Source organism: Leptidea sinapis, chromosome 30 (genome assembly GCF_905404315.1).
Source record: "Leptidea sinapis chromosome 30, ilLepSina1.1, whole genome shotgun sequence".
NCBI classification, from domain to species: Eukaryota; Metazoa; Arthropoda; class Insecta; order Lepidoptera; family Pieridae; genus Leptidea; species Leptidea sinapis.
The window spans coordinates 2800229-2820105 of NC_066294.1; the positions used below are offsets into that span (position 1 = coordinate 2800229).

Consider the following 19877-nt stretch of genomic DNA (forward strand, 5'->3'; position numbering starts at 1 on the left):
CACCAACTTGCGCTACGCCGATGACACTACTCTTCTTGCAGCAAATGAGTCAGAAATGGCTGCACTTCTTGAACGTATGGAGCGGATTAGTGGAGAGATGGGACTTCCCATAAACAGGTCCAAGACCAAAGTCATGGTGGTGGATAGATCTGGGAAGTTGAAACTAACTGGTGCGCTGGGCCTAGAAATGGTGGACAACTTTATCTACCTGGGTTCCAACATAAGTAACGATGGTTCGTGCGAGAGGGAAGTACGCAGGAGAATTGGCATGGCTAAGAGCGCTATGTCTCAGCTTGGAAGAATCTGGAGAGATCGCAACATTTCCGTAAAAACTAAGACCAAACTGGTACGGACCCTAGTCTTCTCAATATTTTCGTACGGCGCTGAGACTTGGACACTGAAAGCTGCAGACCGCAAACGCATTGACGCCTTTGAGATGTGGTGCTGGAGAAAGATGCTCCGTATCCCCTGGACAGCATTTCGATCTAATCTCTCCATACTGCGTGAACTCAGGATCTCCTCGCGATTGTCTTCCGAATGTCTGCGCAGAGTTTTAGAATACTTCGGTCACATCGCAAGGAAGGACGATGGAAACCTTGAGAGGCTCATTGTGGTCGGCAAAATAGATGGGAAGAGGCCTCGTGGAGGCAGTCCAACACAATGGTCCGATCAGATCCGCTCCGCCCTCGACTCTACGGTTCACAATGCCTTTCACACCGCCAGTGACAGGAATAGATGGAGAGCGATCATACGTGAGAAAGTGATACAGAGGGGTGGTCACGACCCTCAGTACTGAGGATTACGACGCAGGGAGGATTGATATTACCGAGTTGCCTCTGTCTGAACTCCAATCTGAAAGAAGCAGGTGGGTTCCCTCTTAAGCAGCTGCTTCTTCACCTCGAGCTCTACAGGCAAGTCGAAGGGCATGAGCTGCATTAGTACAACTGATAGAAAGGATAAAGGCAGAACTTTATCTTACCTAATCCCTTCTAACAGTAGTGGTATTCTTTAGTGAAATTTAAAATAAGTTTCATTTTTGTTATTAATTAAAGAATATAATTTATTTTTTATTTTATTTTATTATAACAAAAAACTTACAGCTAACTAAGAGTATTAACTCAGACATACAAATTTAAGGTATAGCTTCATCATCGTATGTGCATGTGTATTTGAAAAGATGTACCTTTAAAAGGATGGTTATATGTAGAGGCAATATTGTTAGGGAAAAAAAACAAATAAGAATATAACTGATATTTACTTGAAACTTTCTGATAAAACGAGTAGGTATCGCGATTGCAAGGTGTGTTAAAAAGCACTTTAAAAGATCATTTATTAGCATAGTTATAAATTCTTTTTACAAAACTTTTTAAGGAATTCAAAGAAAAAATCTGAAGTACTAATATGACATGTTTACATTGCGTTTATAATACAGATACTTTTGGTTGTCATTATAATTAGTACCCATCGTTGGCATTAAATAGTACTCTTCATATTAGTCCGATACAAATAACATTAATTTCAACCGTTCACCATTCGTTCACGAATATTGTCTATAGTTCCGAAGTACGTTGATGTGTCCGAAAACAAAATAGAGTAACACTATCGAAGCTTCGTTTAAATTTCGTTCGTTTACGATGTTTCGATTTGGACAAAGAGAGTAGACCCCCTGGATCCGTAATCGATGTATCGTCTTGGTCGGAGCCTGCGCCGTATAACGAACTCACATTTTTAAATGCTTATGTTACGCCCTGCCCACTACAATTGCAGTGCCGCAGGATTCTTGAAAATCCCAAAATTTCTGAGAGGCTTGCAGCCGATTACTTGAGAGATGAGATGCTTAGGTCCCATTTGCCCAGTAATTTCACTAGCTACATTTCACACATTACTGCTTCTTGGCAGAAAAAGGCACCGTTGCGGTACCCATAACCTAGCCGGCATCCTGTCCAAAGGAGCCCATAAGTAAGTGCCCTTATATATGCCCTTATGCATACAACAAATATATGGAATGAAAGAGGAAGGGTACATGTACTGAAGAGAAGAGGAAGGTTTTCCATTGACGTAGTTGTTGCTTTGTGGACCAATAACTCAGGAGAACAACTGATTGTTCTTCAGAAAACATGTGATTGAAACAAATTATTTATATAAATCAATTTATTACCGTACGAGTTCCTTGCCATAATTTTAGATAAATAAGTTAAATAATAAAATCATGACTTAATGAATACTTAAAGTTAACTCGACGTTATGTCATTAAATAGAATTTGAAATTTTAAATAAAAAAACACTAAATAATAACTTGGCCGAATTTCAATCAAATAATGACATCAATGAGAATTCACTTAACGCTATGGCGTATAAAATTCGATCAAAAATATTTAAAAAAACAGTAACACCAATGAAGAACACAGGAAACAAATAAAAAAAACGGAAGCAAAATCGAATAAGTTTAAAGACGCGCAAACGACCGCAGTTTCTAATTATTATACTATGTAAGACTATATTTCAAATTGGAACGTAGCCAAAACAAATAATTTTATACAGTTAACTCACGTTTATTTACAAATAAAATTACATCTATTTAATCGTGTATTGTGATTCAAAAATCAACTTTTACCTTAATATAGATCACAGATAGTGTCACTTACAGCGTTGAAATGAATCTGAACATCGCTTGTACGAAAGCAGAACTAATTTACAATAACTTGCCAAAACCAAACGACCCAAATGTCAAATTAACGTCAATTTAATGAGAGCGAGGCATGAAAATTGAAAACTTATGGAAATGAAAAGAGTAAGTACATTACTATAAATATAACAAATATAAATTAAATTAAAATCTAATGGTGAAAGAATAGAAGAGAAGAGTAATAAGGAAAAGTATTGCAACTCCAATCCAGGAGAAAAAGTCTAGTCAAAAAACTGGCAAGTTCTTAGGAATACGCATAGCCTTATTATTAAGCACTAGTTCCGATAACATCACTGACATTTACATAAAAAACAACAGTTGACTAGAATGATCTTGGATCAATATTTGAATATTACCTTGTTAATTGCTAATATAAACATATTTACCGCGTAGTTGCTTTGTAGGATTACCAGCTAGAGACAGGTAATGCTGCGCAATACTGATGCAGTAAAATACATATAATATGTACATAGAAATAAAAGGATATTTAAAATATATTCCAAAATAATCTCGTATGTATCGTTTTCCTTACTTGATAAGATATAAAAGACTGAAATTTATACATGGCAATCTCTTTTTACTTATTTTTCTTCTTTGTTTTGCTTATTATCTGTTTGTATCTTTTTATCGTCCAGCATATCTTTTTGTATTTTATCTTTGATGTTGTCTGCAACATCATTGTTGGTATCCATTTTTATAGGGAATTCTTCATTTAGTACGTTTTCAAACTCCATAGCAATTTTGTTTACATTTTTCTTCATCATCGTATCTGGGTAACTCTGGAAATATGTATACAATAAAATTATAATAACAAAAATATTTGATTTGTTTTAGATAATAAAGAGTTGAATCTTTCGGAAAAGAAAGAAATTATTGCCATCAATCCTTGTAGGGATGTTGTTCGCGATCTTTTTCAAGATACTCATGTCATATCTACCTGAAAACCCCCTGCGGATAGGATTTTATTACAAAATTGATACGAATGATTGTTATGCATCCATTGCTGACAAGCTTTTCTACAGCTTTCAAGTTACCCAACTAAAATATTAAAGTTCTGGTCGTTGTCGAAAGCTGCTCTTGGTTGCTTCAAGCAGCCGTCCATGCCACCACTGCACATGAGTAATGACACCCTGACTCATACGGCAAAAGAGAAAGCCGATCTTCTGTGCGCTCTATTTAAACGCCGCCGACATTACGGCATTCGCGATGGTCCGTCGGCGGGATATCATCTGGTATATGTAACACATAGATGGGCGGCGGCTATAAAAAGCAAGGGGGAATGCAAAAGCAAATTATCTTCGAAGAAGCTCAGCGTCATAAATAGAGGACGACAATACTTCAAGCCGGTCCACAACCAGCGCTCTACAAAGCGCAAGTACAGCCACATATGGATTATTGCAGTCATCTCTGGTCTGGCGCATCCCAGTGTCAGCTCGAACCATTTGACGACGTGTATCGTAGAGCTGCTCGAATTGTCACGGACCCAGTGCTCTGTGAACGGTGATATCACTTTGCGGTGCGTAAACACATCGCTTTACACCTTTGTCTTCTACCACAATATATACGGGAGTGTTCCGAAGAATTACTATCTGACCTGACTTCTGCCGCCGAATTCCACCTTCGCACGACACGTCACAAATTAGGATATCATCCCCACCTATGGGGGTGTGGAGTTCCTAGGCCCACCCACACACCTTCAAGAACCTCCCACACTATCCAGGAACTTTCTTCCACGTACAATCAAGCATTGGAATGTCCTTCCTTGTGCGGTGTTTCCAGGACGATACGACATTGGTACCTTCAAAAAAGTGCGTTCATTTTTCCGGCATCACTTAACACTAGTACGCTCGTTTGTCCTCCTCTTCCGTATAAAAAAAAGACTTCGTTAATTTTGTGGCAGACCTGTCTAGGTCTGATAGTTCTTCCAAACTCATTATATAAAATATGCGGCAAAACATATAGCGCACAATTATTCAACTGCTCTATTCAAGGGTAAGGAGATGAATCTTTTACAGATTCTGAATTTCCAATGTCCATCGGGCAGTTTGTACGCATATATGATGGTGCACTATATGTAAGCTCTGACTACTCAATGGCCTTAGACTTGAGCCTTAAATATGGAGTACATATAAATTTTAATATATATAAATCCAGTGTCCTGATGTTTGTTTCCAATGAACTCTTAAACTAATCAACGGGTTTTATTGGGGATTACTTCATGGAGTGCAGGTTAGTCCAACTTGAGAGATAGGATAGTTTTTATTTCAATTTGGGACCTATTTAATAAATTACCAAAATAAGACAGGAGACCGTGTTAAATAGATCTACATTTAAATTATTAACAGTATTAAAAAATATTGTTTATACTCAATAAACGAATATTATCCAATGAAGTGTTAACTGGCACCAATACTATTTTTAATATTATAATACTTTGGTGATTATTTTTACTACATTATCTCTTAACATTTCATTAATTATTGTAATTGTATGGTCTTTTAGTTATAGCTTTACGTTGGTCAAATTAAATGTAGCAGTAATTACTGATGTTAGGTTAAAATATTATAAAAGGAAACCACTGAAATGCAAATAGCATGTCTGTCAAGACAAGCATGAGCCTACTCTTAAATTTGTAACAACTTTACCTGTGAATGTTTCTAGCAAATAAAGAACTTTGACTTTGAATAAAAAACCAATGAAGAATGTACGAAAAAGCGCCTTATGACGTTCATTATTAAATCTTAAGGGGTGCTTATTATATCATGTAAAATAAACAAATTCATATTACACTTAGATGGAATTTAATAAAATAAAAAGGTACCTTTAAATATAGCTTAACGTTATTAAAAATTCTTCTAAAATCTTGTATGACCTGATCTATTTCTGTATATGAAGAGTTCCTTAATTTTGTCAAAATATCGTTAAGACACATGGGATATTTTACAATCTCATAAAATCTGGGAGCCTGCAAAAAATAACCTTTATTAATAAACATAAAATGAGCTGTTTACATTGATAGATGGGATTATAATTTTATATTCTTCAACATAATCTGTACCGTTTTTATGTCCATGTCGTGTTGAATGAATGCGGCCTCATCAAGGCGAGATAAATTAGATATTATATTTTCAAATTTTTTGACAGTATTCGGTGGTAGCGGTTTCTTCTTTTTTGGATGATACCACATTCCTGAAATTGCTACTTTTGATTTACTTGGAGGTTTCTTTTGATTATCTTCCCTTACGTAATTTCCTGTTTGGTCAAAGTTGGGACAGCGGGTTTCTTTATGCTCCTCAGGTTCTCCAGTAGTCATCGCAACACTATCCTCGATGAATGGAGTTCTTAACTCTGTGTCAGGATACTTTGCTTCATCGTCACAATTATGGGCCTGAGTAAGATCTTGTTTAACAGCATTTTCCCAAACAATATTTTGTATTTGCGATTTGATGTAACTTGCCCACATATCATTTCTAGTTTTTTCATTATCATTTTGTTTCATTTCTGCTGAAAATTCCTCACTTGTACATAAGCCTAAAGCATCATACAACCGTGCTGTGTCAGATTTACAGCCTTCGTGAAGGAAATCCATTAATTTAGGAGCAGACAACTTCGCTGCTTCCCAAGCTCGATCTGATGTCATTGAACTTAAAATATCTAGTGAATCCATTCCTTTCATTTCTAATGGTGGTATAACATTTCGAATAATCTTTTGATCTTCACTAAATATCTCTTCTGTTCTACGCGGTATCAGACACGGCCATGACTCTGTATTATACTTCGGCTGAGGCGCTAACGTTACTGGCGTAAATGCGCTTTTCATTTTCAAAGAGATTACTTCATCCACAGAATTTTCAAAAGGTGTATCATGAGTTGACCCTTGCATAAATGGTGGTAGTGGATCAGCAGGTTTTATCGGAACCTTATAGCTTCCAGGTTTCATGTAAACTTTGGACATTTCGTGAAATTCATCGTTTTCGGTGTCTAAAAATTGTACGGGGCCAGATGTAATACTATTCGATAGTGTGACATTTGATGGTATTTGAAAGTTATGAGTGTGATTTGATAAAAAATCACTAGGTTCTTTTACCATCTGACCCCATGTCGCAAAAAAATCATTTTCTTCCTTTGTATCACCGCAGCTATTATTTTTCTGCATATAACAGTTTTTAAGTTCAGCTGCTGTAGACATATTTGGTATTAAGGTTTTTTCAACATGACTTACAGGAATCATTTTTGCTTTTAATTCCATTTCTCGCCGTTGCATTACATCCAATGGCAAAGTACCAAATAATTGTTGTCCTGGAGCTTTTCCAAGTTCAGCATCCATTTTATGTCTTAGTTGATTGTACAGTTCTCTCTGATCGGCGTGACAGATACTCTCTATCGTTCGAAAATCAGGAATATTAGTAATAGTCCACGACTGGCGAGGCTTTGCTTCCCTGATGAAAGGATCGCATTTATACTGAGATTTTTGATACTCGAGTTCGTTTTGCTCAGTAAGTGGATAAAAATTTTGACTATTCGGTGGTGGAACCACAGGAAATTTCTTGTAACTGACATTGGGTCTCGATGGCCATGGCCCTTCACTTAAACTCTGAACCGGAGTTTGATTTTGGTTTTGAAGCCATGGCGGTTGGACCGCATTATAAGGTTGAGGTGAAGAATTTACAGTCCGAGGAGTACTAATGTGTGATTTTACGGTTTGAAATTTATTTTGATTTTGATGACGAGGTGCCGCAGAATTTGTTGCATAATAATTGTGCGTAAAGCTCTTCTGTTCCATCGTAAATCCGTGATCAAGGCATTTGAATGTTTTGTAGATGTGAGTCAGCATTTCTTTTGTGATTGCTTGCCACTGCACGAAACATTCCCTTATATTTGGGCTATAATATTTATTTTCAATTCGAGAAAATGTGTCATGCTTTTCACTAAGCAGTTCTTTAACGCCTTTCCATCCATCCAATATTCTAACAAATGAAAATATAAAATTCTTTATTACCCAAGGGATACCTTGCGAGTGTAAGTTAGCCACCGCGCTATCGGGCTTTTGAACATTAGATCTTGTTTTTGCGCATATAGAGTGTATATTTTTGAAACATGGTCGATTATGATGAGCGATTGCTATATTTTCAGCGTCAGTGCATGCTTCAATTGCAAGTTGAACAATTTGGTTTGGAATCTGGTCGTGAATTATAATTTTGTCTAAAGCAGTGAGTAAAACTTCTGAAGAACCAGTGGACTTACTTCTTTCTTCATCTTGATTGATTCCTTTCTGATTATTTTTTGTATTAGAATCATATTTCATGCTTTGATCGGGAATATTACAAAGCTCAGACACCATTCTTTCACCTTCTGCGAAAAAATCAAGGCTAGTTGAAGATTCAGATCTCAGATTACGATCTTGTTTTCTGCCAGGATCAATTTCTGTGAATGTTTCTTTGTAACGTTCGTTGTAACGAGGGTTCGAATTATATGCAGTACGTTTATCCTGACTTTTAACTATTTTCTTCTTCGCCCCTGTGCCAATAGGTTCCTGGTTTGATATCGACCATGAACTTTGTGAACGCCTGTCCGAATTGAGATGGTCACTCATCGTAGATCTACTGTTGAAGTTAGGGGATGAAGGTTTGAAAATCACTCCAATTAGTGGAGAATTTGGCGGTGAGCTAAATGTTGGTACAGACGTATTGTTATACCTGTAAACACAATCGCGATGAGTAAAATATAAAGAAAATTAAACATTATTACAATCGAATAATTATAATCCATTTACCTCTGACTCTTGTATGATTGGCTGCTAGACTCGTATAATATTCCGGACGTTATTGTTCCATATGAATGCTTACTGTGATCAAGATCTTTGGAACACCCTAAAATTTTTTTTCATAAAAATACATTTTAGTGTAATAATTTTTCGTAAATATAAGTCAAAATTTATTTCTAACCATAACTTTTTTGTGTAACGGTATATTGAACTTTTCCAGGATGGCTTTCCAGTGATTTCTCCCTAGCCTCAGAGACTTCGCATTGTTCAGCTGCTTTTTCACTACCATATTCTTGCATTTGGCCCCTGCTATGAAAAATGTTTCTTATAAAAATTAAAATTTGCAAATTTTATTCAGATTTATTAAATTTGACGCAACTGTCATGATCTAGGTGGTGTCCAGTTTCAGTAATGTTTAAAGATTGGTTACGATTTATAAAGAGATATATATAGTTATTTTTTATGGAATAAAAGACAAATGGATTTAGTGCATAATAAAAATTCTGAGGATGAGGTTCTTTTATATTAAATACCTTTGGCTTTTCTCTTAGAGTATTACTGTCATGTTTGAACAGGTTACGCAATTTTATAAATACGTAACATTAAGGTAATTTTACATTAGTTTAGCAATACAACTAAAATTACAGAAGTTTTCATAAAATAATGAGAATTAAATAATTACTTACTGTGTAAAATTCCCTTTCATGCGCTTTCACGAAGTTTCAATAGAATTCAGTACATTTCTGTTACTTCACTAATACGTCCGTATGTCAAAAATTGCTAAAATCTCTTGAATAACTTTAATCTTACAAAATAAATGTTGATTTATACACGATTTCGATTTGCTAGACACAACTCTTTCTTTCTTATTTCCTAAAAGTGAATCATTTTGTGGAATGTGATTTTAATGTTATTTTCTCCTGCTCGGTTAATGAATAACGTATGACTTGCCAAATATTTGAAACTTACCATATGATTCAGTTCATTTGTTTCTTGACAGTATAATTGTTTTTTCAAAGAGGTTCTCTGAGAAGGTTTATATTTACATTCGTGGGGATCTTTACATTTGCTAACGGAACAATGTTCTCTATGGAACTGTTATAATCATTGTAATGTTTGAATAATAAAAATATTGAACATATTAATATTGACACACTTTTTACACAAATTATCTTGCCCCAAGTTAATATATAGCCTGTGTTATGGGTTACAAGACAATGATATATTTAATACAATATACTTACTTAAACATACATAAATTCATATAAACATACATAAATACATTTAAACATCCATGACTCGGAAACAAACATCTATATTCATCATATAAATGCTTGCACCTACAGGGAGTCGAACCCGGGACCTCTAGCTTAGTAGGTAGGATCATTTACCACTCGGCTATACAGGTCGTCATATATTATTATTATCGTCGTTATATATATGTTGTATTATACATAAAAATTTAACGAAATGTATATAATTTAAAAAAAATACTACTTTTTTTTAATAGAAAGGAGGATAAAAGAGTATGTATGGTACAGTTTTGATACATATGAGTTTCAAAACTGTAAACACAGTGGCTGGCGAGGAGCGAGGAGGACGAGACGAGCAAGACGTTCAGCTGATGGTAATTGATACGCCCTGCCCATTACAATGCAGTGCCGCTGAGGATTCTTGAAAAACACAAAAAGCTCTGGTTCCCAAGAGAGAGCGTGGGGTTCGAACCGCACAACTGATAAAACTTTTTTATTCTATTTTTATTTTATGAATAAGTAGGTAATATATACAAATTTGTTTTTGTTCTTCTTTTGGTTATAATTCTGATATTAATATGTTATTTTGGGAAAATAAGTTTCATAAATAAAAATAAATAGTTTGCCGTTGGACATCCGCCTCGAGCCGAATAAATCTAGTTTTAAAACTAAGTTAAAAAAATACTTTTTAAGCACCCTTTTTTAACCATTGTATTTGTGTATTTTTAAATATTGTTATTATTGCATTTAAATTTAAATATCTATATTTAAAGAGACTCGTCCCTGCAGTCAAACTGTCAGTACAGTTTTGCAGGGTTTTGTTATCATTTTAATGTTATAATTTAATAAATAATTAATAATAAAACCACACAATTGTTAGTTTAGTATTTTGATCAGTTTATGGTTTATCTCTGTAAGTATCTTAGAAATGAAAATAGAAATATTGAAAATTAAATGAAAGTTGAAGGAACATGAGGACAGATTTAATTCCTTATTTATCCTTATTTAAACCTACTAAGGTTTAAATTCTTACTACTAAGTAAGAATTAAGACTATGTATTCACGCAATTTTTTTTTTAAATCATTTTGGTATGATTTTTAACCGACTTCGAAAAGGAGGAGGTTATCAATTCGATCGGTATTTTTTTATGTATGTACACCGATTACTCTGAGACTTATGATCCGATTTACGTAATTCTTCTTTTGTTAGATGCGAAATAGATTATAGCCATCTGGTCTCATAAAAATTTTACTTAGTTTGGCGCAGTAGTTTTCATTTTATGAATATTTATACGAAAATTTTCGTCTGCCAAGATGACATAATTGTTTTCTGTGTACGGCTTTATTTTGATTTTCATTCAGGTTGATTATAAATTATTATTAACTGGCACTAAAACGTAAAAAATAAAAAAAACTACGTTTAAGAAAACCGACTTCAAAAACTGAAAAGTATCAAATAACTAAAAATAAAGTACCTACACTTGCCGCGCGTGACTTTGATCGGGATAGCTTCGTCTAGAACAAAGACAGACGCGTGGCCAGACAACCTTAATAATTACACTAAGTAAGCTGTTTATAATATTAAGTTTTATTTTCCTCAGGGCTTAACATCGACTTAAAATCTAGAAATAGGTATCACATACAAATAATAGTATTTTATTAATATTAAAGACAAAGGTTTGCATAAGAGCTATATTAAATTATTTTTTTTTAGTTATTTGATACTTTTCAGTTTTTGAAGTCGGTTTTTTTAAACGTAGTTTTTTTTTATGTTCTATGCGTTAGCCCTAAGTATCCATGCCAAGAAAAATACAAAAAAAAACTCTGTCAATGTCAAGCGCCAAAAAGCAGCGGCTTTTATGTGTTTTAACTTTGATTTTATAGCAAAAGTACTGTGTTTTTAGGTTAAATTAAGCTATAGAAAACTGTTGCTGAATCGAAAAGGCTTAAAAGAAACCAAAAAAATAAGTTATTTTATATAAATTGCACTTTAACATATATATTACCTAAACGTTATAAGAAAATAATGTATTTTTGGGGTGAGTAGGGCTGTCTAAAGGGGTGAGTCGGGACACTATCGCCTCCACTCGACCTACCTACCTAACTAACCTAACTTACCTGCTGCTTAAGCAGAATTGTTTACATTCAAAATTAAGACAATTACAGCCCTAGTAGCATTCCCCAATCTCCCTCTAACATCACAAAATGACCTGTGAAGTTCAATTTTTTTTTAAATATGAGCTGCCGGAACAAAAATAAAATTTATGGAAGACTTTACAAAAAAAAAATAGTTATAGGTAATTGGTATAACTTATAATCGTCCCTACTCACCCCATTTTACCCAGTAAGAAGGTAATAAATAGTATGTCGTTCGAGAGGTGTCACTACCCTAGTTAATCTTATCTATACATACATATAAATAAAATTTTGGTGTCTGTTTGTAATATTGAATTAACCTTTTTTACTACATGTATATATGAATATATATACATACATATATATATATATACACTTACACCAAAATAATATTTTTTTTTACAATTATTGTCTGTCTGTTTGTTCTGGCTAATCTCTGAAATAGCTGGACAGATTGTGACGGGACTTTTATTGGCAGGTAGCTGATGTAATAAGGAGTAACTAAGGCTACGTTTGCTTTAAACACAAATCTTTTGTTTTAGAAAAATAAAGTAATGTTGCAATATCCAAGAAACGGTCTAAGTCTAAAAATAATTTATATGGCAAAACAACGTTTGACGGGTCAGCTAGTATACATAATATAAAATTCTCGTGTCCCGGTGTTTGTTCCCAAACTCCTCCAAAACGGCTGAACCAATTTGTTTGAAAATTTGTGTGTATATCGGGTAGGTCTGAGAATCGGCCATTATCTATTTTTCATACCCCTAAATGATGAGGGTAACCTCTAAATATTTTTTGACACTATTTTTTTTATTTTATTATGATTCAGCATTAAAAAACACATACAACACCTATTGTTTGTATCGCGATATTTATATTATTCTGTTCCATCCACAGATCCGCAATAGGGGTGCAAGATCTAATACAATAATAATAATTGTAGTACGATAATTTTTTTGTACAATATATTTGGTAGTTCTGAGAATCGGTCGTCATCTTATACGCTAAAATTTTTAATTATTACTTTATATGGCAATACAACCTCTGCTAGGTCAGCTAGTAATATTATAAATGTGAATGTAATAACTGAAGCAATTTTGAAGAAATTTATTACAGAGATTGACAAGAGCTCAATCGAATAAGGCGGGGACGCCCTTTTGTCCGATGCCTCCAATATATATATATATAGGACGTTTAACGTTAAAATGTTAATTGCATTATAATACAATTAACATACTAACTGAAATAAATAGAATTTTAAAGAAGAGAGTTCTTTGCAAAAAAAAAGTATTTATTTCGATTTCATAACAAATCCTATTTTCCACGTGTTCTAAATATCACAATCACTAGACACAAACTTTCTTGTCACTTAAAAATATACAAACTTATTCCTAGAGCCATTAATATAGAAGCTGTTGCTTGTGGGCTTGTAGAGTCGTTGCAGAGATCCTTGCTGCAGGAACAGACCTCTTGACGACCACCGTACCCTGATCTGTGGTAGCAGGTATTCTGTAATTAAAAAAATAGTAGTTAAAAAAAACAAAAAACACGCTTTTATAAATAAACCAAACTAAAAATCTTTTTAAACTTACACTTAATTTGCATTGTTGAATTAAAAATTCTCTTAGGTATTCGAAAATTTCCTAATATTAGATAAATATATAAATAAATTGGTTGAAATATAAAATTAATATCAATTCCTGCCATATAGACGATAGTCGAAAATTATATAAATTAACAAAATCGTTGGAAAAATGGAATAAAGGAGATTGAAACGATTCCATACATTCCTGGGCCCAGGTGATAACAAGATGAAAGTATCACCATTTAAAAGATAACATTTAATTATTTAAATAATTGAAAATTTTGCAAGATTTGTCAATCTAGGAGCTGAGTAACCGAAGATACAAAAATGAGATTATTCTTAAACTATATGTTGACAACTTGACAGCTCATCTATAGTACGTTTATAAAATGCCTAGCTGCTAAGGATTTATCACATACTTATATTAGATGGGTACCAACCTTGTTTTTTTAGATAAAAAATACCTACCTATCTACGTATACCTATCTACTGTTACGACGTTTTTTGCATTATAAGACAATTGATAATTAGATATAATATAGTATACCTAAATTCAAAGATAGTTTTATTTGCTCAGATAAGAATAATAATACTCATTAGCTCATACATTAACTGTAAAACAGACTGCTAGAGACAACTTTCCTTGGAATTCAATTGGGTAGGTAGTTAACAAGTTGGTAACTCAACGACTACAACAAGAAACGAAATGACAATGACGAAGAAACGAAATGATGTGTCAGACTCTCATTGTCAAAGTGAAGCTAGCGTTGAGGAACAAGGATTTCACTAGTATCGATTTTTTGTATAAATCGATTTATTGATAATAAAATAATAGCTCAGTTCTGTTTTTTCCTGAGATAATAATATGTTTTATTCATAATAATTCGAACATAAACTATGCAACTAACTAATATTATTGAAATAAAACAACTGGAGCCTACTGATATTTAAAATCGATTAAATATTGATTCGATTACATTTTAATCGATTTTCTTTATTTTAACGTTTTTTCGGTTTGTAGATTGCAAAATATACCCTTTTTTTTAAAGTATATTTCAACTTGTTAACCGTCAGGCCCAAAAGTCCATTCTCCTTTGCAAATTGAATTAATTTTATCAAATTAATGTATTGTCATCGGTCCTTGATAAATCTAAGAAGTTTGTATGAAATCTGGCCTTTTAAAGTGAGTCAAAATCGCGCCCAAATGCGTCGGTTACAAACAAACATACATACAGGTGAAGCTAATAAAAAGCGTATAATGATCTCTATTTTATTAACTTGTATAATGCAAAACAATCTATTTGCCACCGAACTAATAGACAATTTGACGAACTTATGATTGTGAGCATTAATAATAATAAATAAATATATAATATTTTAAAATATAAATTCCTTTAAACATTAAATTACATACTTTTTACTATAATATTTTTTTCTGCTTTGAAAAAGAATTAATTTGCTCTATAATTAATAAAAAGAGGCATTAAGACCGCGTCAGTTTATCCCGGTCTTTTATCTTGTTTGTAAGTTAGTGGACTTACAAGCAACGGTATACTGATACTATAAGTCATTATAGTGCCGTTCTTAAAACTTTTGAGAATATTTATATCGAGCTTAGACATAAATGGAAATAATTAATTTGTTATTTTTGAAGTTATACTTCTTTAGACGCGTAAAGAAAAACTGATTTCCAGGATTCAAGTGAAAATAGAGACCATATTCTTGATTTAAAATCTGATTATTTATTTGCAATCATTGATTGGAGAGAGACATTCCGAATAAAATATTTGTATGTGAGAAAGTTGGAGGGAAGGTATTATAATAAGTATGGGACAGGGACACAGTATATGTCAGAATTTAAAACCAGACTCAAAGATTGCAGGGTAGAGAAGGAAAAATCCAAACAACAAGATATTCATTTGCCGCCCTGTAATGTGGCTTGGAGTGAAACAGAGGGTACCTACAAGAGTGTGGTGTTCAAAGTTAAGGCGACACTAAATGCAAGCGACCTTGAGCGATATGAGTTCACGGCTGCCGGCCCGCCATCAATGTAACAATGCCAATATTTTCAAAATTCTTGCGTGGAAAACAGTTTATATGCTTACAATCCTCGTTATTCACTATTAATCTGAATAAATGAACCTACACAAAAAAGTACAAGCTTTATGAATAACTTTTCTGAGAGAAGTAACAAAAAAAAAGCGTCACGCCATGCCAAAAAACTTGTTTAACTTCAAAGAAAAGTGGTAGTTCAAAAAGGCTCGGCAATGTTAACTATAACCAACAGCAAGCATTAGCAACCTACAAATAAGACTTAAGGATATGCGTAACAGAATTAAGTAGTGCTCATAGCTTGAAATGCTATACTTTCACCACAAAACTTGTCTAAAAACACCATGTTTGCGTGTTTTCTGCTTACTCTTCGCCTTAAGTGTAGGTGTTTCCCGGGAGTGGGTTGCCTATCCACGACAGTTATACACTCCGGGTCCTTCTAAGCCAATATGTATGTATATGTGTCAAGGAAGATCAGAGCACAAACATGATAAAATAATATCATAAATGCCAAGTACTACACTGTAGGCGCGCGAGGGGAGGCTCGCGGACAGCGGGGGGAGATGCTCGCTCTTAATTTACCTCAGGCCCCGACTGCATTCAACTCGCGCGATATCTGTACGCCTGTGGTGCATAACTATTGTACGTTATATAATATTAGCAACTCAAGTGTTAAATGAAATGCTTTTAACAAGAAAAGTGTATATGTAAGAACGCAACACACGCAATACTTCTTTGGCCTAAAGAAGCAAAAATCATTAAAATGATTTATTTTATTTTTTATTTTATTTTATTTATTTATACTTTAATAAAACGGCGTTAGCCAATTACAATATTAAAGTAAGAATTAATTACAAACTAAACATATTACACAAATAATAGTTAATAAATACAAAGTTTACTGTAAATAACTAACAATTAATTAACATCCAACTACCGTTCATCCATTCCTCTCACAAAAACGCAAGCACTCTGTTAAAATCGTCTGCCATCCATCCGCAAATAAATCACAAGCAGGGTTGGCTTCGAGAAGAGCGTTGAGAGCAGAGAGAGACCTCGGTATAGGTGAGTTGGTGCGAGCCACAGTACGATGTGTCGGACTCGCGAACAATCTATGCCTGCGCCTCGAACAGTAATTGTCCGGTACAAAGATTCTACATAGCTCAACATGCAAATTCGGCGCATTTATATCACCTCTGAGAACTCTGCACATAACTGTGAGCTGCTGTCGTTTTCGCCTAACCTCGAGGGAGTTGTAGCCTAATGTACCCAGAAGAAATTTTGTGGGATACATATAGGGGTAGTATCCATGCGTACGTTTGTAAAGGTACCTAAGAAAAGCTTTTTGCACCTTTTCGAGAAGGAGTACATAAGAACTTTCATGCGGATTCCACACACACATAGCTGTTTCTAGCTTGCTGCGCACTAAAGCACCAAATAAAAGCTTTATGACTGGTTCAGATGTGTAATCTCCAGAATTCCTCAAAACAAATCCTAAAATTCTATAGAATTCCGTGGCCAGAGTGGTAATATGATCATGGAAGGTTAACTTTCGATCGAATGTGACACCCAGGTCTTTGATAGTTTCTGGTCGAGATATCGAATCACCACCAATTTTATTATCAAACTCTATTGGGTACCACTTTCGACCGAATGTCATGGCATAGCATTTGGACGTATTAAATAGCATCCGGTTCCTCAAGCTCCAGTGGAACACAGCTCGCACATCATTTTGGAGTGCCATGCAATCTGAATCAGATTTGATTTCTTTGAAGAGTTTCAGGTCATCAGCATAAAGGAGACACCGAGAATTATCAAGCACATTTATCTAGAAGATCATTTATCATTAAAAGAAACAGAAGAGGCCCCAGTATCGATCCCTGACTAACCCCAGATCGCGTGTGGTAATGATTGGATTCGAACAGACCAAGCCGGACATATTGTTGACGGTCACGCAAGTAGTCTGCCATCAGTCAGAGAGGTCTCGGTGCAAAGCCAATACCGCTAAGTTTTTGTAACAATATGTCATTATTGACCCTGTCAAATGCTTTCTGGAAGTCAAAGTAGAGCAAGTCAACCTGAGAACCACGATCTAGTTTGTCTGAGATAAAATCAACTAGTGACAACAATGATGTATTCCTAGTACGTTTGTAGAAAGAACAATATTGTAAAAATCTTGCAACGATTGCTTTGAGAATTAATTATTAAATAATCAATACGGCTGTATGGGCTTGAACTCTTTGCCTGTCCTAATAATGGAAAATTTTAGGAACCAACTTCACCCTGTTACTTTTGTGTGACAGTCTGGCGCGTGCATCTTAAAATTTCAAATGGTGAGTATTTTTTCATAACGCGCCTAGTGAAGTATAACTTCAAAAATAAAGAGCAGTTCAACATCATTGTGCTTACTTTATACCGCGACTCGTCCCACCCACAGCTCCTTATAACTCTGGCCACAGGCATATGCCCGTTGATCTCGTGTTCCACCGTCTGCACGATCTTCCTGCACATCGTGTGCGTGACTCCTCGGTCGTGCTCGGAGCAGTTCCTCTTCAGGTTCTCCGGGAGAACGGCAGCCGAGCAGAAGGAATTAATGGCGCTGTTGCATTCGTAGCAGAAGATAGAGCAACCTGTGTCGGAAGTTAAAAAATAAAATCTTTTGGTATAAAAATACTTAATTAAAAAAAAAATTAAGAAAAAACAAAAACCTTTTAATTATGTTTACCAATAAAATTTTGTTTGATTTGATTTAAATCAAATCAAATCAAATCAAAATTACTTTATACATGTAGGTCAATTATTTTAAAAATCCAGTATCAGCTGTAATATTTTACGATAAGTACAATATGAAAGTAAAGCCAATTCAATTAACTATTTTAAAAATCGGTCAAAAACGACACAGATACCTCAGTAACAAATATAAAAAACTACACACCAATTGACAACCTCCTTGTTTTTTGGGAGTTGGTAGAAAACATCATAACTAATTATAAGTAATTTATATTGTTGCCATAGCGGCACTAGGAATAGGTTGACACTGCAAAAAATTCAGATGTTTTACTATTGTGTTTTATGACATACAAGAGTCCTAGTTACTGACCTCTACTATATACCACTGGACCACAGCAGACATATTCTGTCTGAACTGGCGGCTGTCAAAGTGTTTTTGTGCCTGTTTTATATTCGCCGTTTTGGCGCTGTTGGCCATGTAGCGAGAGTCTCCGGTACTAAAACTAGTAATGACAACCTCAGCTAAACACTCATCGATAGGAAAATAAAACTAATTACAAAAAAAAAATTGTGTGCTTTCTGATTTCTGAAGTATAAATAGCACGGAAAACGAACGAAATCAATTCAATATGCAATAATACTTCTTTATGCTTCTCTCGCAGCCATTAATTATATAATATAAGTCAAATTTCTCTGGAGGCTCGAGAGTGGCGCTTCAAATAGGCGCAAAAATTTCCTGTCAAAGATATGGAACAGCCTGTCCAGTGGTATTTATACAGGTCAGTGGTCCTAGTAAATAGCTAGTAATAGGTTACCCTTCGAGGTTTGTTATGGATCACAATCCAATACAGTCATTGAATCTATTGATTCTTAGGTGAGAGAGTTTGGTGATTATCAGAATCGCACCAAATTTCAACAGTTACTAAAAATGTGTTATAAAATAAGTAACTATTTAATTTAACAACAATGCAGATACCAATGATCTCATAAATGTAACAGGAAATCTCCTAATACCGTAATACTTAAAAGGAGGCTCCAGTCATGAATATTGAAGAACATACTGGGTAACGAAAATATATATTTTATAATTTGTATAGTCACAAACGAATGTACGCCTGATATGGTGAAGGAAACCACGTGGTTGTTTCGTGCTCGTGTCGTTCTGGAAAGCCTGCAACTGGAAGATCGTTCCGTGGCGGAACACATCCAGATGGAATGATTGTGTGTTGCAGGAATCAGGTCAAACAGCAAAACTGCCATGAGAACACGCAGTACCTACGTATTTTGTGTATTGAGTTGAAAGGACACTCAGGTTCCTCAAAACATTTATTGCCACCTGCTTCCTGTAGAGGGAAAGTATCACAAAATAACTTAAACTTTCCAAACTTTAATTTGACTTATTACTACGAACAGAATCATGAGCAAACTTTGATAAAAATAACGCCCTGTAAATAAATTTAGCAAAACAAAATATCCTTGAAGGTGTAATGACACTACGGTAGGATATAAAATTCACATTTATTGTAATGAAATTAAAATAATTGGATGCAAATACTTATATAAAACTTACAAAATTTGAGCCCCTCTAAAAACGATGAATAAGTAAATCTACAATAGAAAATCGTTGTTAGGAAACTTTAACAAAAACAAAATAATGTAAAATTTAATGAT

At 34.4% G+C, this 19877-nt stretch overlaps 1 protein-coding gene across 2 annotated transcripts; it reads right to left on the reverse strand.

Moving 5' to 3' along the window:
- Positions 1 to 1117: 1117 nt before the first annotated feature.
- LOC126973853 (uncharacterized) lies at positions 1118 to 9385 on the reverse strand. 2 transcript variants are annotated; one of them, XM_050821201.1, is made up of 6 exons: positions 9137 to 9385; positions 8632 to 8756; positions 8460 to 8556; positions 5745 to 8382; positions 5508 to 5651; positions 1118 to 3465 (listed from the first exon to the last, which is right to left on the reverse strand). In XM_050821201.1, the coding sequence occupies exons 1-6, from the start codon at positions 9154 to 9156 to the stop codon at positions 3268 to 3270; spliced, it is 3222 nt and encodes a 1073-aa protein (XP_050677158.1). In that variant the 5' UTR covers positions 9157 to 9385; the 3' UTR covers positions 1118 to 3267. The 2 variants fall into 2 exon arrangements, with proteins under 2 accessions (XP_050677158.1, XP_050677157.1); XM_050821200.1 differs by having other exon boundaries at positions 8632 to 8759.
- Between the last annotated feature and the right edge of the window lie 10492 nt (positions 9386 to 19877).